Source organism: Orcinus orca, chromosome 16, assembly GCF_937001465.1.
Source record: "Orcinus orca chromosome 16, mOrcOrc1.1, whole genome shotgun sequence".
Taxonomy (NCBI): Eukaryota; Metazoa; Chordata; class Mammalia; order Artiodactyla; family Delphinidae; genus Orcinus; species Orcinus orca.
The window spans coordinates 58234689-58257977 of NC_064574.1; the positions used below are offsets into that span (position 1 = coordinate 58234689).

General features: G+C 49.7%; 1 protein-coding gene across 1 annotated transcript in view; it reads right to left on the reverse strand.

Annotated features, from left to right (window-relative positions):
- The window catches only part of TEKT5 (tektin 5), a 38586-nt gene extending 16555 nt beyond the window's left edge, over nt 1-22031 (reverse strand). The window contains exons 1-5 of the mRNA XM_004270187.1: nt 21378-22031; nt 18398-18481; nt 17677-17747; nt 11873-12016; nt 7806-8028 (exon numbers count right to left, since the gene is read on the reverse strand). Of these exons, the coding sequence (XP_004270235.1) occupies nt 7806-8028; nt 11873-12016; nt 17677-17747; nt 18398-18481; nt 21378-21953 (1098 nt within the window). The 5' untranslated portion in view covers nt 21954-22031. The remainder of the gene's footprint in view (nt 1-7805; nt 8029-11872; nt 12017-17676; nt 17748-18397; nt 18482-21377) is intronic.
- Between the last annotated feature and the right edge of the window lie 1258 nt (nt 22032-23289).

Below are 23289 nucleotides of genomic sequence, written 5' to 3' on the forward strand. Positions count from 1 at the left end.
GAAGAGTGTCAAGATGGAAGAGGAATCTGGACCAGGATGAGGCAAGCATATGTGAAAGCCAGGAGTATAGGTGAGGTTGGGCAGCAGGTCCTGAGTAGGCAAGGAGCTGAGGACCCAAAACTGAACAAGTCACAGATTGGAAGAAACTAGGAGACTGCTGGGACACACCCATACCCAGGAGGTGCCAAGGCAACCCTCTGCCTCCGCCAGGCTTGCATCTTACATTCTTCTTGTCTCAGCAGCAACTAATCCCGGTGATTGCCCCACCCAGGGCTTCCAGTCAAAGCATACGATTGGCTAACACCACCTGCAGAGGGCAGTAATGGCTTCCTTGAGTATCAGTGGTCCACAAAGTGAGCTCAAAACTACCTCATTTGCACTGTCCTCAGCTCCTACCCGGGCCATGCTGACCCACGCTCATTTTCGGCCCCCTCTGCTGTCTGGTCCCTCCAGCATCCTGCATTTGTTGGCTGCCTTCCCAGCTCTGGACCTTGGCCCTGTTTCCCTGATCCCAGCCGTTCCTCTCTCATTTGGCACAGTGTCACCGTGGACAGACAGCGGTGACCCAGCACCCCCGCCCCATCATCCCGCCGTTTCACAGCCCTCAGAACTGCCCGTATCTGAGCTCTCGTGGACCCCTCAACCGGGTGTCCCCAGGCCCATACCTCCCAAGTACAGTGATGAGACCTGAGCCTACATGACACCAGGGAGCCTTTGATTCCTCTTGGTACTAAGGTGAGCATCAGGCAGAGAGACCTACTGAACACAGCCCCGAGGCCTCTCCTGAGGGTTACCTTGGAAACCCTCTACACACCCACATACCCAAGCATGTCTGAACAATTATTTATCTACTTCTTCAAATCAACTCCTTTTTCAGCCTTGAACAAATGTATTTGAAATGGCATCTTTATATCATTGCCACACATGGAAAATGAGTATCTCTTGCCATTGATAGAAAGTACCATCACAGTAGAAAAGATGGAAAGAAAGACCTTGATTCTAAGTTCTGTTGTCTTTCAAAGGTTCAGTGCCAGCTTGAGGCTTGAGGCCTGGCTGGAAAGGGGGATTCCCAAACAAAAGAGCGATGGCAAAGACAGATTAGCGTCACATCAAGCCTTGTTCCTCGACACTATTGGGAGGATTGATGGAGGGAACTTGAAACGAGAACTTTCTCACTAGGATGCAATGGTGTTTAAGGCCTGGCCCGGCCCCTCCTCACCAGAGGCAGGCGGGCCGGCTCCACATCCCCTGGGCTGGGCTGGTTTTAGAAATGAGCCGTCAGGAGCTTGTCTGCGGGCACTGGTGCTGGAAGGGATCCGACTGCTTGCAAAGCACAAAAGCTTTTCCCGCTCCACCACGGGTTCCAGGCCTCGTCAGACAAACAGAGGGGCTGGCGGCAGGCGCTGGGGCCCTCAGATGGCGACTGCGGGCCCTCACCCCACAGACACGCGCCTTCCTGCCCTGGCATTGCCTCCTGGGGCAGGAGAGGTTCTGCTGGTGTTAATGACCAATTGGAAGTCGAAACCCCAAAGAAACTTCAGAGTAAAAGCAAAACCTTTCAAGGGGAAAACTCAGAGCCCCTCTGCGTTCTCTACAATCCTTTCCAGGCCTGGCTGCTTTCTTGCGTTTCCTCCAGTGCACAGAGCAGAACGTGCCAAGGTACAAGCCTGCTGGAATCAGGCAGGTGATGCAAATGCGCAAAGGGGGCCGTGAGGGAAGACCGTGGGGACTGAGCCAATCGGAGGGCCCGGGCCCTGTCCAACAAGGGCTTGTGGCCATTCAACTCCTGTTTGTTGCTCCCCTGTAGGAAAGTGGGCTCGGAATTGCTAGAGCCACCCATTTTTCCAGAGAGTCTAGAAATCTGAACTTCTACATAAAATCTCCATTTTTTACCAAGATATTGAAAAAAACAAAACCTGAGAATGCATAGAAAGGTATGTATATGAATGTTCATAGTGGCTTTATTGGTAACAGCCCCAAACTGGAAACAGCCCTAATGTCCATCGACAAGTGAATGGATAAACAAATTGTGGTGTATGGATACGATACATACCAGGGGTGTATACATACAATACGGTATCCACACAAGACACAGGAATAAGAAGGAACAAACTAGGAATCTCGACTACGCTGAGTGAAAGAAGACTAATGAAAAAAGAATGGATAGGGTATGGTGCCCTTTATGTAATTATTCTAGAAAATGCAAATTGATCTTCAGTGACAGCAGATCAGTGGTTGTGTTGGAAATGAGGGAGGGAGAGATGACAAAAGACATAAGGAAACCTTTTCGTATGTTCACTACCTTGACTGAGGTGGTGGCTTCACGACATATATGTGTTAAAGCTTCTCAGATTCTACACTTGAAATATGTACAGTTAATTGTGTGTCAAGTAAAAACAGAGCTGTTATAAGAAAAATGTGAGAGGCCAAATAATAGGTGGGTCAAGTTTAACCCCTGGACTACAGGTGTTTATCCCCTGATTTAAAAACTAGTCCGTCTGCATTACCTTAGACTTCACTGAGCTCCATGCATTTTGGGAGGCGCTGCCATTGCAAAGGTGAGGGGTGCTGAGAAACTCTCATGACAGCAGTGGTGCAGACAGGCCTGGCCACGGTGAAGATGGTGACCCAGGGACACCAGCAGAGAGAGCCTGTCACCTGCATTCTCCAGCTAAACTCTCAAGGTTTTCTGAAAAATCTAAAGCAATTGAACTTTTTCCCTCTGTCGGTCTAGTCGGCCTATTCTAGTATCGAATGCCCTCTGAACAAGCCTCCAGCTAAACAGTTGCTGTATCAAAAGCAAACAGAGGGCTTCCCTGGTGGCGCAGTGGTTGAGAGTCCGCCTGCCGATGCAGGGGACACGGGTTCATGCCCCGGTCTGGGAGGATCCCACGTGCTACGGAGCGGCTGGGCTCGTGAGCCATGGCCGCTGAGCTTGCGTGTCCGCAACGGGAGAGGCCACAACAGTGAGAGGCCCGCGAACCGCAAAAAAAAAAAAAAAAAAAAGCAAACAGAGCCATTAGGAGAACACAGCAATGGTCCAGGCAAGAGATGGTAGAGGCCTGGGGCAGGGCGGAAGCAGAGGAGGGAATGGGGAGTGAGGAGATTCCGAAAGTAGAACGAACAGGATTTGCTGGTGGAGGGGATGAGAGAAAGAGGAGCATCTAAGTGGACTCCAGAATTTGGGATTGAGCCCCTGGAAGCTTCTGGAAGCATCTGGAAGTGAGAGCCACCAACTGAGATGGTTGGAGCTCCAGGTGGAGGAGGCAGTAGGGCGAAAGTTGGCTCCTGTTTGCTACAAGAAAGCCTACAGCTTGCAGGGGGCGGCGTGCCGTTGAGAGGAAGCAGAGAAATCCGCCGCATCTCTCCGACAACCCAGTCGAGGCCGCGCTTCTGGCTTATCCTCCCCAGCTCCTAAGGGCAATTGCCCCGACCACATTAATAACCAAGGTGGAAAAATGAGATTTTGATTCAAGGGCATGCATCCGGGAGGGGCGGAAGAAACCCCAGAGGGGTGTTTGCATCTGCGAAGTCGGGCGGGGAAGATCTATGGGATGGGCCGAGCGGGCCTGATCCCTCGAGGGAGGAATGGCTGGGCTTGGCTGGGAAGCTTGGAAGCAAAATGCAATTAGAGAAAATCTGGTTAGAATTGGATGACTGTGGCTTGCCTTCTGGAAGGATTTGGTTCCCCCAATATTTTGAGTTTGGGAGAGAGAGGCAGGAAGAAGGAAGGAAAGAAGAGAAGGAGACAGCTTCTTTGTCAAAGCCAACTCGCTTTACAACCTGCACTCTGCCTTACTCTGGCAACTTCCTGAGGCTGTTCAACATGCATATGCTCAGGCCCAACCCCAGACCTGCTCAATCAGAATCTGCATTTCGATGCAGTCTCCAGGTAACATGGGTGACTACTGCACACAAAGTAATACCTGAGATGCACAGGTCCACTTTGCTCTTCTCCAACAGTCAGGTTTTCACCTACCATCCTTACCATATGGCCATATCCCCTCACACCACCTGTGACACGATTAACAATCTTCTCAAGGCAACTGGCTTTTTAAAAAACAAAAATACAAACCTTAAATGCATTTGTTTAAAAATAAAACTATATCACTATGATCAGTGGAAAATGAGCATCATTTGCCATAACGGAAATAACCATAAAAATGCACGAACAAGATGAAAGTAAAACCATGTGACTGAAACTCTGGCTGGATACAGCTGCCTGCCCAAAGCTCTCAGCCTGAGGCCGGCGCTCTCTGTTTAAAAGGGAGATCAGACGGGGTTAAAGAGGTGAGGAAGGCCGTCTAGTATCCGATCAAGACTCTCCTCTTGAGAGCATCACAAGGATTGAAAAAGGACTGAAGAAGGAATAACTTTCTCACTGTGTGATTCGGTGATATTAACGCTGCGTCCGTGCAACACACGTACCGGCATTTCCCCTGCTGGAGCCTCGTTCCCACAAGTGTAGAATAAGCGCTGTGCTGTAGCAGCGTCCCTGCCCCCATGCCCCCTCCCCCCAGGTCCTTGCACCTTGCCCTCCACATTGAGTCTTCCACTAAAAGGCACCTTGGACTGGGCAATTGGATGCAGGTACTTACGCTTATCTGGAGACACGCCCCTCCCCCACCTCCCACCCCGCACTGGGCCCCTGGTTCTCAGGAGCCACCCACTCTGTGGCTATCAACTGACTCAGCCCAAAGAGGTCACTAGCCCTTCTTTAAGCAGTGGTCAGTATGACTGGTTGATACCCCAAGGCCCCAAAGTGTGAGGACCCAGGACAAGTTACAAGGCTTGGGGTATGGCCTTGGGGATAGAACCCCAGGATCATGGTGAACATGACCAAGACAGCCCTAAACCACTGGGGCATTCAAAGTCTGCATGAGGAACTGTGGAGACCTGGCCTTCCAAAGTGGATTCCTATGACCACCTGGGCAATAATTGCTTTGCAGCACAGGTAGGGATGGGGGCCTAGAATTTTCCAGAAATGCCTCTTGTCAAGGGGAATCAGGCCAAGCTCAACAATTAACAGCTGAAATTTTAAAGAGAGCATTTCAAGTCCTCTGGCTAAAGCAAACTGTTGAAAGGTGAAATGGTTGCTATATATTTATTTTCATTATATCAACTCTTTCCTTTACTATCTTAGAAAAACACTATGTGAGATGGTCACCAACCAGAAGTCAAGTGAAATGTCAGTCGTGTCATGTTGGGGTCTGGCGTATTTCAAATGGGTGCTCACTTACTTGCAAAGCAGCTGGTTATTAAATAATGACTATTAATAAAAATCCACGTGGTAGCAAAAACTCTGTGATCAGCAGTGATGGAGCTGCTAGTAATAATTCCAAACTTCCGTGGAGAAATGTGGATAGGGAAAAGGGTATGCACCCCACCCCACCCAGAAGATCCGTTTTCTCTCCATCAATAATATTAATACTTACAGTTACCTTTTACTGAGTGTTTACTGTGTGCCAAGCACTAACAGCTCCACAGAGATCAACTCACTAATCCTTACACTATCATCACCAAGTAGGAATTCTTACTCCTTGTCTCACAGATGAGAAACCAGCCACCAAGTCCCACCAAAGGACTTGCAAAGGAGTTCCCAAGTCACCTCCAGGCCTCAGACTCATGTGGTAAAACTTGACAATGAACTGTCTTTGATCCACTATAGAAAATGCCTCATTAAAAGAAAACACAACAGCCAAAAGGCGAAAGCAACCCAAGCGTCCGTGGAGGAATGAATGGATACACGGCATATACATCCATGGAATATCGTTCATCCTTACAAAGGAAGGACATTCTGATGCAATCTACAACACGGATGAACCTTAAAGACATTGTGCTAAGTAAAATAAGCCAGACACAAAAGGACAAATACTGTATGGTGCCACTTACATGAGGTACCTAGGCAATTCATAGAGACAGAAAGTAGAACTGGTGGTTGCCAGGGGAGAGGGGAATGGGGAGTCATTGTTTAATGAGTACAAAGTTTAAACACAGGGTTCTTGTCACTTTGGGAAGATGAAAAATTGTTCTAGAGATGGATGGTGTTGAAATCTGCGCCACATGTGAAGATACATAACACAGAACTCTACACTTAATAATGGTTGCTATGGACTGAATGTCTGTGTTCCCCCAAATTCAGATACTGACACCCAATCCCCATTGTGACAGTAGTAGGAGGTGGGGGTCTATGGGAGGTGATGAGGTCATCAGCTCATCAATGGGATTAGTGCCCTTATGAAAGAGAGATCCCGCACCTCTCTGCCGTGTGAGGACACAGGGGGAAGACAGCATCCATGAACCAAGAAGTGGGTTCTCACCAGACACCACATCTCCCAGTACCTCGATCCTGGACTTCCCAGTCCTCAGAAGTGTGAGAAATAAATTTCTGTTGTTTATAAGTCACCAAGTCTATGGTATTTTTGTTATAGCCGTGCAAACAGAGTAAGAAATGGCAAATGTTTTGTTATGTATATTTTATCACAATAATAGAATGATTTCTCAAGGAAAGGAAGAAAGAAAGAAGGAAGGAAGGAAAGGGAAGGAGGGAAGGAAGGAAGGAAGGAGGGAAGGAAGAAAGAAAGAATCCGCAGGAGGTCCCTGTGCCTGCTCCTTCCTCCAGCCTCATCCCACATTCATCCTCTTGGGAGCACTCGCCCCACCCCATCCTTTGGCTGCCTAACTCCTTATCCTCTGCTCTTAATGTCAATGTCACCTGCCTGTCCGATCTACCTGGTGTAAGAACTCCAGGAGAATCTCTGGCGAATCTCCTTGCTTCCTCTCATTACCACTTATCATAACCTTGCAATTATTTTAGAGAAACTTGTTTTATCTGTCTCTCCATACTCCAGGCCAAAGGGTGGCCTATGTGGGTGGGCTTAGACTGCCCCTCTAATTTCCATTAAACCCTGCCTGCAGCCCACAAAACTTCCCCAAATATATATACAGTAAAAAGGGGTACTGTTTTGCAAGTTCAGGTTCAAGACTAGTCCCCTGTCTCCCCACCCCCTTCCCACCAGATTGTCATCCCTAAGTCCTTCCTGTGTACCAATTGTGCAGCCACCACTGCTCCCTGACCAGAATATAAATCCCCTGAGGACAGGCACCAGGGGACTGTTTGTGTGACTCCTCTTTTCATTCCAGTCCCTAGCACAGCATCTGGCACCCAGTAGGTGCTCTAAATTGAGCAGAGTATAAATTCCATGCAGAGAGGACTCCCCCAGGGGTGAGAAACAGCATGACGTGTTCAAATACAGGAGCAGGAAAAGGGCATGTCAGTGTGGGAACAGCAGGAGATGGTGGCAGGATTAGGCTGTCCTTCCCGCTCCTCAAATTCAAAAAGCACCCCACCCCTCCTGACGCTCTTGAAGCCTTTGAAGGTCAAGAGGTTACATTTCCAAAGATGCTGATGTGGGCGCAAAAGACCTGCTCAGACCCGTTTCCTGGGGCTCTGATACTGGCACCCACCCTCGTTGGTCACGCTTGGCCACATGCGCTCAGATGGAGAAAAGAGACCTGGGGGCCATCGGCAACACCTTTGGGTGTTGCTGTGACAGCCAGGCCAAGCTCCAAGCTCCATCATCCAGTGAGCAGGGAAGATTCACACCCAAGATGCTGGAATCCCCCAAAGGAAGTTCACAGCCTCTGCCCCCTTTTGGGTGGACAGGCTCATAGACCGTGGGTTGCTGGGACCATTTCAGCAGCAGCAGTGGGGCGGGCAGCTTGACCAGAAGCTGCTGAGACCCAAGGGCGAGGGCCGGGGGCCTGGCATCATGGACGGTGGTCCGCACAGGCATCTCGCTTACCTTAGCCAGCTGCATCTGCAGCTTGTTCTTCACATCTGTCACCTCGGCGATGCGGGCATTGAAGGCCAGATTGGTGTTGGTAAACTGCTTCCACATCTGATCCAACAGCACATCGAAGAGGTTCTGGGCCTCCTCCCGCAGCTGGACAGAGTTGGCCTGCATGTTCTGCGAGTGCCTGATATTGTCGTTACTGAACTTGGCCCATGTCTCGGGAACGGAGATCCTGCAAGAGGCACGAGAGAGAACTTACCAGGCGAGGAGTCGGAGGTCTCCAGCAGGCTTGGAGATCGCTGAATCTGGGGTTTCCCAACCTTGGCACTTCTGACATTGGGGTCAGGATAATTCTCTGTTGGAGGGGGCTGTCCTGTGCACCGTAGGATGTTTAACAGCATCCCTGGCCTCTACCCACTAGATGCAAGTAGTAACGCTTCTCCAGTTGTGACAATCAAAAAAGTCTCTAGACATTACCAAATGTCCCTTGGGGGAGGGGGCACAATTGCCCCCAGTTGAGAGCCACTGAGCTGACCCAAACACCTCATTTACAGATGAGGCAACTGCAGACTAGCTGGTTTCCCGAAAGGGCACTTGGTGAGTTGTAGGAGAGGAGAGATTCCCCCAAAGAGCTTTTTTCTCTAACACTCCCTCCACCATCACCAAAAACACAGAGACAGGCCAAGAAGCGGGCATCGGGCATGATTCAGGGATGAGCCTGTGGCCATGCTACTTGCACTGACTTATTCATTCAACAAATGTTCTTTGAACACCTACCACATGCCAAGCCTTGTTCTAGGCACTTGGGATAGAGTGGGCAACATCCCTGTCCTCATAGTGATAAATTTCCGGGGGAGGCGGGGGAGATAGACAATAAATAAAGAAGATGTTCACACATTGTGTTATGTTCTATGAAAGAATTTAGAAGCAGGATGATGGAAGAGAGACAAATGGAGTGGGTCATTACGTGTCAGTCAGGGCCATAAAAGGAAATGGAATTTATTCTCAGATAGCGCCGAGGCGCTCATAGACTAGCAAATGCACGAAGTTGTCACCACCCCAGGTGTGAAAGGCAAGAGAGGGAGCCATGTAGAATAAATCCCCAACATCTTTCTCCTCCATCTCATGTTGGTGACCCTCCTATTGGCTGAACCCAACTGGGAACCAGATGGCAAAGACCCAGGAGAGGCAGTTTGTAGAGGGCAGGCTCCTCTATGGGACTCACAACAAGGCAGCTAGAGAATGGATCTGGGAGGACAAATGGAGCTCAGGCTATATTGGAAAGGGCAAACTAGGGAAAGGGCAGACTGGGAAGGCTTCTTGGAGGCAGTGACACATAAGGGATTCAGTTTAGGGAACAGAAAGTTCTTCCTGGCCGAGTATGTAAATTCAGGCAATAAGCAATGAACTATTGTACAGGAGTTTTCTCTTCTGGGAACCTTTTGAGAAACAGAGACACATGCTTCTTTGAGCTGACTTCAGTCTCCGGATAAACCAGATTAGATAACTTTTCAAGGTCTTTTCTAGCCGGGAAGTCTCCAGTTCTTAAAATAAAGCAGATTTTTATTCTCAGGCAGTAGGAAAAAAAGAGATTCAATCATCTGAAATAGAAGTCTCTTTCAGGACATTTTAAAGCACACTTAGATTACATAGTGAATAGAAATATTTTTAAAAACATACAAAATGTGGTTGTTTTGTCTGGCTTTTGCAGGAGTTAAAATCAAGCCTCTGGAGAGGCCTTGGGCTCCTAAAGATGTGAGAGGGCACTGAGTCTGATCCCAGAGCTTTCATCCAACGAAGACCTGAGGCTCAAGGAGGCGAAGTGTCTTCTTTTCCAAGGTCACACAGCTACTCACCATCAATAGAGGAATGAGGAGGCACTAAGGACAGCAGAGAGTGACCTGCAGATTTATTCTGAGGGTACCGCCCCCTGCTCAATGGGACACTGTCAGTGTCAAGGGCAGCAGCCGCTAAGCCCTCCCCTGGAGCAGACAGCTGAGCTCCCCAGGGAAAACAACCCGCTTAATCACACTCTCCCTGGGGGAATTTGCCGAGGCAGCCTGTCTCCTCACAGGTGATGTGCTTCAGTAGGGGGAACGTGCTTTCTGGAGCCTGTGTACTCTAAAAACATAGGACCCAGCAGGCTTTGCTGGGGAGGCAGGAAGGCGCTATGGTAAAACAAAGGCCCAGCGTCCAACGTGGGCTCAGACTGTGGCTCTGCCACTCGCTGTGTGAGCTTGGACCAGTCACTGCACCTCTCTGAGTCTTAGTCTCCTCTGTAAAATGGGGATAAAAATGGTACCTACTCCCAGGGTTTCTGACCAACTGTGAAACCCCTATCACGGCACCTGACAATAGTAAGCACTTGATAAATGTTTATTATTCACGAGACCGTGGAAGCGCTCAGCACAGGGCCCAACCTATAGCAAACAGCAGGTAAAAGGCATCAGCTCGCATCTTCATCTTCATCATCAGTGGTTAATCCGTGGCAACGAGACCTTCGGTGAACAGAGATATGGCAACACAGAGCCTCCAAACGTCCTGTTGCTTGCCCAGACATGGCCCCGCTTTAAGAAAACCTCACATACAAAGCCCTGAGCTAGTACATCTGGGGAGCAATTAGTCACAAATGGCAGCTCTGGTTTTCCAGCTGGAGTCGCTGGATGGAGGACTTTAAACAGCAGACCCCTCCTGGGCACGGAAATCAGAGTCTCTGCCAGCCAGCCTGGCTGCCCAGCTTTCAGGGAGGCATCTGTTTGGGAAGGGAAACTTCCAGACTCCCTGTCCAGGTGGGCAGCCGTGGCTGAGAGGACTAGGCCCCCTGGAGGTCTTGTTCACTTTGCCAGCGCCGTGGGCAGTCAACCTTGTCAGGAGGAGGAGAAGGGTCCCCAGGAGCTGTCATCGCAGGAAACCCCAAAGGGTCCTTTCAGCACCTGCATATTTACTACGATCCAGAAAGTGACCCTGGTGTGGGCCAAGAAGACCTTCCCTTTCCTTCTCTCCTTTCCCTCCCTTCCCCCTTTCATTCATTCTTTCATTCAACAAATATTTATTGCACACCTACTATGTACCAAGCACAATGCTATGTGCTAGAGATTTTTTTAAAAAGGACCAAGATAGACCCCTCCCTCTGCATGTACCCAGAGCATCTCTCTCCAGCCCTCATTATCCCAGACCTCGGACTGCCGATGGGGAAAGCACGCCTTCGTTCTGCACGCAATTCCGCGATGCTAGGACGTGTCCATGGCAGTGTCAGGCAGACAGGAGACGCCACCCTTATAGCTGTTGTGACGAGAAAATGAGGTCACACAGCAAGCACTCGATAAATGTTAGCCGTCGTCATTCCCCGACACGAGGCTCTGTGCCTAGCACTTCACACGCCCACCTTTCCACACTCACAGCAACTCTGGGAGGTGGGTGCTATTTTTATCCCAGTGGTAGAGGTGATGAAACGGAGCCCAGAGAAATTAAATCCTTTGTCCCGAGGGTTAATGTGGAGGCTGGATTTGAAGCCAGACAGCCTGGCTCCAGGATCCACTCTTAAGCCACTGCCAGCATGGGCAGGCATCAGCTGGCTCTCCCAGCCAAACTTGAATTCCTCCTCCGGAAGGAGGAGGCATTCCTCCTCCTTCTGGAAATTCCTCTTGGAATTTGTTTGGTGGACTTGCCAATCCAGGTGTCTCAGCAGCAGCAGCTGTGGGACCCTCACGAGCCAATATCTTGCCCTCTCTTGCTGGAATTGGGATCTTGGGTGAAGTGGGGCAAACGTGGAAAGACAGTGGTGCTCCAACAACAAGGCCGATTAGCTCTCTCTCACTGGCTCCTTCAGGCTGCCAGAACCTCCCCTCCAGCCTTCCCCTGGAGCCAGTGGCTGCCCAACAGCCTTCCAGTAAATTCCATCTTAAGTTAGCCAGAATCGGATTCTGTAGCTTGCAACTCAGGATCCCCACTCAACCACACAGCCTCACACTTGACCGGTGCGCGATGCCCCTTTACGTTTCCTTAGCAGGTTCAGACCCAGAAACCCCTGCTGTCCTCGGGCACGGCCAGGTGAAGACTGACAGCCCGGTACTTACGTGCAATCAATTTTCTCCACGCCGTGGAAGAAGCTGATGCAATCTGATGTGTTCCGTAGGTTAAGGCACTTCTCGTCGATGAACTCGGCTGAGTTTTTGTCCTCGAGGTCCCTCTCCAGGACATGCTGAGCATCCCGGTTATCCCTGTGGGGGCAAGGACATGTCCCTAAACTGTGCACTCACCCAGCGTACCTCACCCAAGGTCACAGGGGAGGTCGGTGCAGAGCCACTGCTGGAAGCCAAGTCTCTGGACCCCCAGGAGGGTGCTCTGTCCACCCCCAGTGGCTTCCAGCCCTCTTCCCGCCTTGATGCCTCCCCGCACACCTAGGGCCTCCCTGCACTACCCCACCCTCCCCCTAATCCAAGCAGACCTGTTGTCACTTAGAAAACATTTACTGTAAAGGGTCAGATACTACATATTTTAGGGTTTGTGGGTCATATGGTCTCCCTTGCAACTACTCAACTACGTAGGAAAACAGGCATAGATAATGTGTAAATGAATGGTTGTGGCTGTGTTCCAATAAAACTTTATTTACAAAAACAGGTGGTGGGCCAGATTTGGCTCTCCAGCTGTAGTTTGCTGACCTAATATAGAAGATATGAATTCACACTTTGGACAAAGCCAGGTTTCAATTTAAATTAGTTCACAAATCCTTGTGTCTGATGCTATGCCAGGCACAGAGGGAAGACATGAATAAGCCTCAGTCACTACCTTCAAGTGGCTCACGGATTTGTGTAAATAAATACCATAAAAAATAAAGAAAGAATGAAAAGAGCAACAGTGCAGGTTCAAAAAGGATACACAGTAACACAGAGGAGGAAGCCATTAACTCTGGGTGAGGGGTGGTCAGGGAAGGCTTCCCCAGAAAGTGTCTGAGCTGGGTTTTCATAACAATAGGAGCAGATATTATGGACAAAGTTGGGTTGGGGGGATGAGAATTCCAAGCTGAGGATACCACAGAGAAGCTAGAGACATCCAGGTATTTAGGGACCCATAAGCAGCTCAAAAGGCTGGCAGAATCAGGGACTGGGTGGAGTCAGGGAGTGGGTGGAGTCATGGACTGGGCAGGGTCAAGGATTGGGTGGAGTCAGGGAGTGGGTGGAGTCATGGACTGGGCAGGGTCAGGAATTGGGTAGATTCAGGGACTGGGCAGAGTCATGGCCTGGGCAGGGTCAAGGAGTGGGCGGAGTCAGGGAGTGGGTGGAGTCTGGGACTGAGCCAGGTGAGGAGAACACAATTGGGTGGGGCCAGGACTTGAGCCTGAAGGGCTGGTATCTTGGCTGAGAAGTTTAGACTTAAATGTCACTGTGTGCCAAGACTCCAGACATTGGAGACCCACTTTCATGATTCTTGCCATATTCCCAAAGTACCTGTACTATTATTTACTTGCTAATTTTCTTTTTTCAATCATAAATAAATAAAATACATAAATAAATGCATTTTTAATTCAAAAAGAGTCATGTACCACAATGCTCATTGCAGCTCTATTTACAATAGCCAGGACATGGAAGCAACCTAAGTGTCCATCGACAGATGAATGGATAAAGAAGATGTGGCACATATATACAATAGAATATTACTCAGACATAAAAAGAAACAAAATTGAGTTATTTGTAGTGAGGTGGATGGACCTAGAGTCTATCATACAGAGTGAAGCAAGTCAGAAAGAGAAAAACAAATACCGTATGCTAACACATATATATGGAATCTAAAAAAAAAATGGTTCTGAAGAATCTAGGGACAAGACAGGAATAAAGACACAGACGTAAAGAATGGACTTGAGGACATGGGGAGGGGAAAGGGTAAGCTGGGACGAAGTGAGAGAGTGTCATGGACATATATACACTACCAAATGTAAAATAGCTAGTGGGAAGCAGCCACATAGCACAGGGAGATCAGCTCAGTGCTTTGTGACCACCTGGAGGGGTGGGATAGGGAGGGTGAGAGGGAGACGCAAGAGGGAAGAGATATGGGAACATATGTATATGTATAGCTGATTCACTTTGTTATAAAGCAGAAACTAACACACCATTGTAAAGCAATTATACTCCAATAAAGATGTTTAAAAAATAAATAAATAAATGTATTTCAAAAGGAAAAATCTACATCACTGTCTTTAAAAGAAAACCAGTAACTGTTTCCAAACCTAAATGCAAAGTAAACACTAACAGAATGCTAGCTAGAATCTGTTGTCTCCAGTAGGTTCTAAGCCTGAAACTTTTTCTGTTTCTTTTTTGGTTGAAAAAAGGAAATTAAAGACGCATAAGCATTGATTGGGAGTTTTGCCTTGATGTCTTTTTTTTTTAATTTATTATTTTTTAAAAATTTTTATTGGAGTGTAGATGATTTACAATGTTGTGTTAGTTTCTGCTATACAGCAAAGTGAATCAGTTACACATATAGATATATCCACTCTTTTTAAAATTCCTTTCCCATATAGGTCATTACAGAGTATTGAGAAGAGTTCCCTGTGCTATACAGTAGGTCTTTACTAGTTATCTAGTTTATATATAGCACTGTGTATATGTCAGTCCCAATCTCCCAATTTATCCTTCCTTCCCTTTCCCCCTGGTAACCATAAGTTTGTTTTTCATCTATGACTCTATTTCTGTTTTGTAAATAAGTTCATTTGTACCATTTATTTATTTATTTATTTTTATTAGGCTCTGGTGTTTCTCTTACTTTCTTTTTATAAAATTTAAAAATTTTTTAATTTATTTTATTTTTGGCTGCATTGGGTCTTCATTGCTACGCGCGCGCTTTCTCCAGTTGCAGCGAGCGGGGGCTACTCTTCGTTGCAGTGTGCAGGCTTCTCATTGCAGGGGCTTCTCTTGTTGCAGAGCATGGGCTATAGGCACGGGGTTTCCATAGTTGTGGCACGCAGGCTCAGTAGTTGTGGCGCTTGGGCTTAGTTGTTCTGCGGCATGTGGGATCTTCCCGGACCAGGGCTCGAACCCGTGTCCCTTGCATTGGCATCTCCCTTCCTCTCCCTGTCTCTGTCCCTCTGTCTCTCTCATCTTTATCTCCTTCTGCCTCCTCTTGCTTGGTTTCTCTGTCTCGGGGCCTCAGTGTACGTCTCTCTCTACCTCTCCCCTGCCTGTCTCTATCTTTCTGCCACGTTCTTTTTCTGCTATGGATACTGAAAGCTGGTGAGAGGTTTCAAACAGGCTAGGAACAAAGAAATTAAATCCTCATGCTGGGTCTGCACCCATCAGGATGCACAGAGGGTCATGTTGGAGCAAGGAGAGCCATCCTGGGGCCCTTATGGCCTTTGGAATTGGCAGAGCCGTGGGGAAATGGGGCCCCATCCTGCCTCATGAGGTGGAGTGTGAAGAAAGACCAGAATGTAGAAGAGAAACGTTCCAGAGCATCAGAGGGGAACCTGGGGCCTCAGAATCCCGGGTCAGCTGGTCCAGCCTCCTGGCCCTGGCTAATGAGGCCTGGGGAGGGAGACGACGGCCCCATCTCCCCCAGATGGAGAGCCTGGCCAGTGCCAAGACTCGCCCTGCTGTCAGCCCACAAGGAAAAGCCTGAGCCTGGCTCCTCCCAGTCAGGAAAGCCTTTTCTGCTTTGCTGGGGCACCTGGTGAGGTGAGGACACAGCTCTGAGCAGATGCAGGCCTCAGGCCTTGCCTAGAAAACCATGAGTCAACAGCCCATCACCTGCCTGGGGCCAGGGCGGCCACCTTAGCAGGTTATCGGCAGAGCTTCCCCAAGGGCAAGGTCACACTGAGTTCTGCCCTGTGGACGAGGCTCTGGCCACTTCCAGGTTAATTAGGCTGCCCCCCCCCCCCCCCCCCCCGCAGCAAGAGCTTCCTCCCTGCAAGATGACAGGTGTCCTCTGAAAAGGGGCCGCCGCCCAAGGTCAAAGGGCCTCTCTCCAGGGTGACTGGGCCTCTGGTCCTGGCAAAGAGGAGAGTCCCTTCCACCCGCTCTCATCCCCTCCCCACCCACACTGCCTCCACTGCTTTCCTCCCAGCCTCTCCTCCTCTCTTTTCCTCTTTCTCTGTGTCTGTCCCTTTCCATCTCTTCATCTCTCTCACCTCTTGATTTCTCTCTCTGTCTGGCATGTCTGTGAAACTCTCTGTCCCTCTGTCTCTCTACTCATCTCTCTCTGTTTATGGCTTCGGGTCTTTCTCTTTCTGTCTCTTTTTCCCTCTGACATCAGAGTTCACTGTGTCTCTCATTCTGTGTCTCCCAGTCGATGAGACCGTCTTGATCTTTCTACTTTTCCTGCACAAGCAGCGCTCCACCCACCCCAGTTTCAAGATTTCCCTTCTGGAGTCCAGCTCCCCAATTTCAAGTGTGGGCTTTTGTTCACTCTTCCGGCTCAAACTGTCCCATTTCCCAAACCTCAGCCCTCCCGTCACTCTAACACCAAGTCTTGTCACAGCCCCACATCAACCACAAATGGAAAACCATGCTCTTTTGCCAAAAAATAGGTGATTGTAAACATAGGGCAAGAAAAATACAACAAAGGCATTTGCTTGCCCAAAGACCTCCCTTTGTTAAAACGTTCCTGTTTAAGTACAAGTATCGAAGGGTTTTAAGTGGATTAATGTGTAGACGAATATTAGGCAAACATAGTCCAAGTGGTAGGTCGGAATGTCAGAAGTCAAGACAGAGGCACATAATGATGGAATTCAACCGTGCTTTCATCCATTCAACTGTCACCTCAGTCACTGCTGCATTTGCATCTCATTTCCACTTTTCTCCACCTCTGACGTCTCCCTGGGTTTTCCCAACTCATCTGCCCCTGACCACACCCTTAGATCTGCAGGCAGCTTTTCAACACTGTCCTGGACGCTCTTTATTTTCTTTTTACAGGATAATTTTCTCCTACCTCGGCCACCCATTCTTACAGCCTCAGTGGAGTTGAGGGGCTGCTGTGTGTGAGTGTGTGTGTGTGTGTGTGTGTGTGTGTGTGTGTGTGTGTGAGGTAGGGGCGACTGCTGTTTCTGGGGAAGAACAAACCAGGGCACCAAGCTCCCGGAGCCTATCTGCAAGCTTCCTTACCCCTTAGCATCCCACGCAAGCTGCCTACGTCCTCCACACAGCGGGAAGGGGCAGCCCTGGCCAGGTGGCCAGCCCGTCTTGTTAGCTATATCTGAGTAAACAAGGAGAAACCAGCAGAGCAGCCTGCCTGCAAGTGTTAAAGACAAGTGCCCAGCTCAAGGGCCAGGCGGGAAGGCTGCTGCCTCCGGGCGAGCTGGGTGCCAAGGGCTCATCTATGGGTCCCAAGCCCTGTAAAACTCAAGCCTCCCTTTAACTATGGGGGCGCCTCCTGCCTTGTCATGATACCAGTTACATAATCTTCCAAGAACAAAAAGCTGATTCCTTTGAAGACTAAAAGGAACAGTGGCTCAAGGTGTCCACCAGCTCCCCTCTGGAGAGGCCCGGGCCCCTCACCTTGATGCCCAACGCCACCCACTCTCTGCCATGTCCCAAAGTTCAGGACTCGCATGCGGAAGCCACAGGCTAAGAGGAGCCTCAGTGAGGCCAATTTCTTTTGCCAAGGCTCTCACCGCAAACAAGAACCACCAATGCTGTGCTCACTCATGAAAATCAGTAGTGTGCATCTCAGTAACATCATACTGATAGACAGATCAGCCATGGTGGTAGCACTTACCTCGCTGAAACTGACAAATGTGACAGATCAGGACTTTTTTCTTTTCCTGGAGAGCTGGTTGTTAAAAGCTTGCCAGCACACCACTGATTGAAAGAACCACCTGGAGACGAGGGACCCCTGAAACCTGGGAGACCCAAAACAAACTCCAAGAAAAGGGAGAGTAAGCAGCTCTTACCGCATCTGGATGTCAATCCTCTGAGCTAGTTTTCTCAGCTGCTGTTGGCAACATTTTAGCAAATCTACTTCCTGCAATGAAAGATGTCAGAAAGAGTGAGGCCCCTTAGAAACTCACAGCCTCCTGCCTCCCAGGCCAGTGTTCCACCCCTCACCTCTCACTGCCCACCCTCCATCCCACGAGGTGAAATGTCAGGGTGGGGGTCCATTTCCTGCCTCGACCAGCATGATCCCCGGGCCAGGCACCTGAGGGTCGACTGTGGAAGCTGCACCTTCTCTGCCCTGCTGTCCTTTCTTTTTATATACTTCCAGAGTAAAAGAAAAGGCAGCACCTACTATGCACCTAGGGTTCATTCATACCCTTTATTTATCATAAAATATGATACATTCCTATTTTATCATTGAATTAAATAATACATATGAAGTGATACAGTGTGTGGCATATAACAGGTGCTCAATAAACACTGGCTGTTACTTTTGTTATTTATTGGTATTACTATTATGATGCCCATTTTGGAGAGGAAAAGACTGAGGGTCAAATGACCTCCTTTCTCACTGTTTCTAAATTGCAACCTAGGCCCCCACCCACGCTTTCTGAGCCCTAATTTTGCATGGGGTGACACATGTGTCTTCTGCTCCTGACAGGCAGCTCAGAAACCTCTCTGACCAGCTGGGCTTCCCTCCTCCCTCAGGGGGCTGGCCAGACCCAGGGGGCATCTTACCCGGATAAGATTTTTCTCCACGTTGTCATGGACCAAGTCAATCCCCATCCTTTTCTCTCGCTGGTACAGACACTCCAGGGCCACCTGTAGGAGGCGTAGGGAATCATGTATTCTCCCTGCAGCTGTACGTAGACCGTGAGCAGAATTGACTCACATCTACCTTTGCCATGGTCTGTTTCATTCCTGGGAAACCTGGATGCTTCATGTGGTCCCATCACTGTGCGTTTGGATGGGCTTCTGCCTCCCCTTCTCCATCAGTGAGGGCTGTGGGATGCTGAGATGGTAGATGGGTGCAAAATCGGTGCACATCTCAAGCTGGCCATGCTGGTTAAGTCAGTTTGACAAATGTAAAGCGCTTAGAATACTGTCAATAAGAATTACCTGTGAATATATATGAACACCCTTTTTGGAGATCTCTAAATGGGGGAAGAGCTTTGGAAAGTGACATAGGCCAAGTGAGACCCAGGCAACCCTGCCACATGGACCTTATAACCATCATGGAGACATGAACAGAGCAGAACAGAAGCCAGGGGAGTGGCTGCTCGGTGGAGCTCCTGCAGCAGCAGACTGTCAAAGACTTGTGATGGGTCACTGGCCTGTCATGTCACGAAGAGCAGCGGCAGTGAGAAGGAGGCAGGGGAGCACGGCATCCGGTGTTGGGATGCAAATGTATCTGGGAACTCAGAAAGGAGGGCGAGCACTTGATGCCACAAGAATTTACTGCCCCCTTCTCTGTGTCACACTGGGGACACTGCAGTGAACTAAACAGTCCCTGCTCTTATGGAGTTCTAACAGAAGAGAGAGAACACACACAAATGAACATAGAAGAAACTCAATCGTTTCTGACTGTGATAAGGGCTGTGATGAAAATAGGGAGCTGTGGGTGGGTGGGGAATAACAAGCAGGGTGGTCAGGGAGGACTTCTCTAAGGAGTGGCAGACCGAGACCTGAATTATGAGAAGCAGCAGAAATGAATGGGAATAATGCACCAGGAAGAGGGAACAGCCAGTGCAAAGGCCCTGGGGTAGGAGGAGCAGCAGACAGGAAGCCATTGGGCCTGTGACAAGGAACTCAGATGTTAACTAGGATGCATTAGGAAGCCATTGAGGGGGTTTTAGTGGGGAGGTGCAGAGATCTGGTTTAATATTTAAAACCATCCCTCTGGCTGCTGTCTGGAAAATGCGTTGGAGGGGCTAGAGGTCAGGAGGCCAGGAAGGAGGCCGTCACCATTGTCCACTGAGAGGCACCTGGAATGAGGTGGTAACCTTGGAGTTGGAGACAAGTGGATGGAAGTGAGATGCCTCTGGTCCCTGTGCCCCCTTGTGGCTGTCACAGGGGGCCACGTGATGGGGCAGAGCTGGGCTTTCCAGACAGGCTGGGGGAGTGAGGAGAGAGTCAGGGAGAGGGGAGGAGCGCTAGATTTCAGATTCTGCTTTGGGTCTCTGAGCAGCAGCCCTGCCCACTGTCCTTCCAGGGGGGAACATGGGGGCATAGGGAAACAGTAGGGACCCCCATCCCATAGTGGTCAGAACCTGTGCCTTGTCTCCAGGGGAAACATGGAGGTAGGGCCTCTCCTACAGAAGCCCCCACGCCAGACACAGAGCAGGCGCGGCTGCAGGAGGTTTGCAGGCAGGGGTTCTGCATTCGCACACGCTCCAGGGAGCAGCAGAACGTCATCTCGTGTGGCCACAATGATCTCCCACAGCAAAGGCAGATAATCCCAGTTCCTCACCCAGTGTCCACTCCAGGACCCAGTGAAAAATGCTCACTTACCCAGACTCCTTTGCACCCAGGGAGCCCATGTGAGTTCTGGCAAATGGGCTAAAAATGGAATCACATAATGGACCTTCTGGAAAATTGATATTCCCTGATAAAAAGGGACAGACACAGTTGGCATTTTGCCCCTTCCCTACCCCATCCTCCTGCCTCAACTGAGAATTTCCAAATGCTCCTGGCAAGTGGGAGTTTGCAATATGAGATCTGAAACGTCCTTGAAAGTAGTAGGACAAAAGCCCCATGTTACGGATGGCCAAGCAGATAGGAGGCTGGGTCCCTTCTGGTATCACGTGGAGGGTGCAGCATCCTCCTCTTTTCCTCTGGAATTCTCATAACAGAAAATGAAATTCCTATTTGGCTGAGCTGCTGTACTCAGATAGCTGTTTACATGCAGCCTAAAGCTATCCTAACTGCTCCAGGATATGGCTGGAGACTGGGAAACCAAAGTGTGGAGGATGTCCACATTCAGTTATTTATTCAACAAATACCTCCTGAGTGCCTGCTGTGTGCCACACGCTGTGCCAGGATGGGAAGACATTCAGAACATTGGTCTAGATGACAGGCAGTCAGCACAGACACTGCTCATTGGGGACCAGCATAGACATACTGGTCCCCCACAGCTGAACAGCAGTCCTTGGTGAAAAAGCAGACAAATCCCTGCCCTCATGGTGCCTATATTCTAGTGTGTAGAGCAAAACAAGAAGGACATTGTACAGTATGTTAGCAGGTCTTAAGGGCTACAGAGAAAAATAGAGCAGTTATTTGAAACACATCTTCTAAAGACCATCACATACACTAACACACAGGCTTGTGATGTCTTTATGAAATCCCTGTGATTTTGATGTAACCCCAAGGAGAAAAGGAAATTCCATTCAGTCTGAGGAACCCTGATTGGACTGGGATTATTGTCAATTGACTAAGTTTTATATATATATATATAATTTATATAATATATAATAAAATTATATATTATATAATTATATAATAAAATTATATAATTATATAAAATTATATAATATATAATAAACGTTATATATATTATATAATTTTAGCTTAAAGCTGATTATAGATGATGATGCAGCTCAAACTGAGCTGCACGGCGCCCATCACCTTGATCTTCACTCAAGGGGAGTGTGGGGGGCTGCATTGCAGGTGTGGTATCCCAGCGGCCGTCAGGCCCCCCCTCCCCGCACCCCACACTCACCTGCAGTGGACAGTTCAGTTCCTCGGCCGCGCACTCCAGCCGCCTCTTGACTTCATCCAGGCTGTGGTTCTCATTCAGAAGCCTCTCCAGCTCATAGCTCAGCTCCGACTTCCAGAAGCCAATGTCCGACAGCCTCTGGCCCAGGTTTCGGCCGGTCCCCTCCTGCATCTGGCGCGTCAGCTGGTCCTTGTTCTGCATGAGCCGCATGGAGTCGCCCATCAGTTGGTTGGCCCACAGCCGCGAGGCCTCGGCCGTGTGTATCTGCAGCTGGTTGGACTGGTCCCAGTCATGGGGCCTGTAGCGACAGAAGAGCGCTGAGCGGACGGCCGGCAGGGTGGTGGGCGGCCGCAGGGCGCTGCGGCACGTGGCTCCCTCGTCCAGGCAGGTCTGGGTGTTGGAGACCTTGCAGAAGAGGCTGGGAGTCCATGAGTTCAGGTAGCGGTACCCAGGTAGGTAATAGGGCTGGTAACACCCCTGGCTCACCGGGGCCGACGCAACCGGGGGCAGCGTGCTGATGCGACAGGCTTTCTTGGGGCCACAGTAACTGGCAGTCTGAGTGGTTCCAAGAAACTCCATCTTCCACCATCAGCTCCGCTAGGGCAAAACTGTGCCTAACGGGGCCAAGGCACCACAGGAAGGGGAAGGAGCTTCTCTGAGGGATGGGCAGAACCTCTATGACTCGGCACTGTTGTCATAAAGCCTGGGGGGGTGGGGCCTTACTGGGACCCCTGCTCACTTGCCCCAGCTGAGGCCATAGCATCACAATCAAAACCCAGGCCAGTGCTTCCCTGGTGGCGCAGTGGTTGAGAGTCCGCCTGCCGATGCAGGGGACACGGGTTCGTGTCCCGGTCCGGGAGAATCCCACATGCTGGGCCCATGAGCCATGGCCGCTGAGCTTGCGCGTCCGGAGCCTGTACTCCGCGGCGGGAGGGGCCGCGGCAGTGGGAGGCCCGTGTACCGCAAAAAGAAAAAATGATTTGCCAAAAATTTTCGGAGAACTCGGGGGTTTTTTGGGGGCCTGAGCCACCTGTCTCCTTGCATGGCCCTGCAATAAACCTTTCTCTGCTCCAAACTCCAGCGTTTCCGTTTGTTTGGCCTCACTGTGCATGGGGCACACAAACTTGTGCTAACAGGTGTGGAGAGTAGGGGAGACGCTTGATCAGATCTGCAGATCACTGCCTTGGCCTCCACTCCAACCCGCTTACGAAATGTCAGTCACTGAGTCAGTGACAGCGGTTGAGGGGCTCTCATGGCCAGGAAGGTCGCATGTGAGGAAATCTGCTCAGTGCTCTCCGGGCAGAAGAGGCCTTTCCCTCGAGTGGAATCCCAGCTCCGTCCCCTCTCCCAGCCTGGAAAATGCCCAGGATTGTGCCTCCCTCGGACGCTGTGAGAATCAAGTAAACGCAGAACAAGGTACTTAGCACCTAGTGTGTGATCAACAGTTGTTATTGGTGTTACTATTATTATTAGACTACACTTTGCCACATCATTTCATGTAATCCTTTTGCTCACGCCTGGAGGTGGCGTTATTCGAGCCCTCATTTTACAGGGGGGCAAACTGAGGCTCAGAGAGGTGCATTTGTTTGCCCAAGGGCACACAGCTAGTCTTGGGAAATGGCTCAGGTAATGCCGCTTCCCCTGAGGATAAGGAGAGCCAGATAAAAGCCGTAGATGTGCTTTGCAGTGGGGCTGCCAGGGAGCTCAGAGAACATCTCAGTGAAGTCGTTTCTATTTTTCTGCCAACATTTTATTATAAACAATTTTTTTTAAATGCAGTGGTTTTAAAACACTCTAATATGGAAGGTTGTCTTCAAATAAACTCTTGCACAGAAGCAGGGCACGTGACACAGACCCCTAAGTTGCTCTGGCTGGAGGGAGCCAGAGGTGCGGGGGGGTCCCTTCCCCCAAGTCC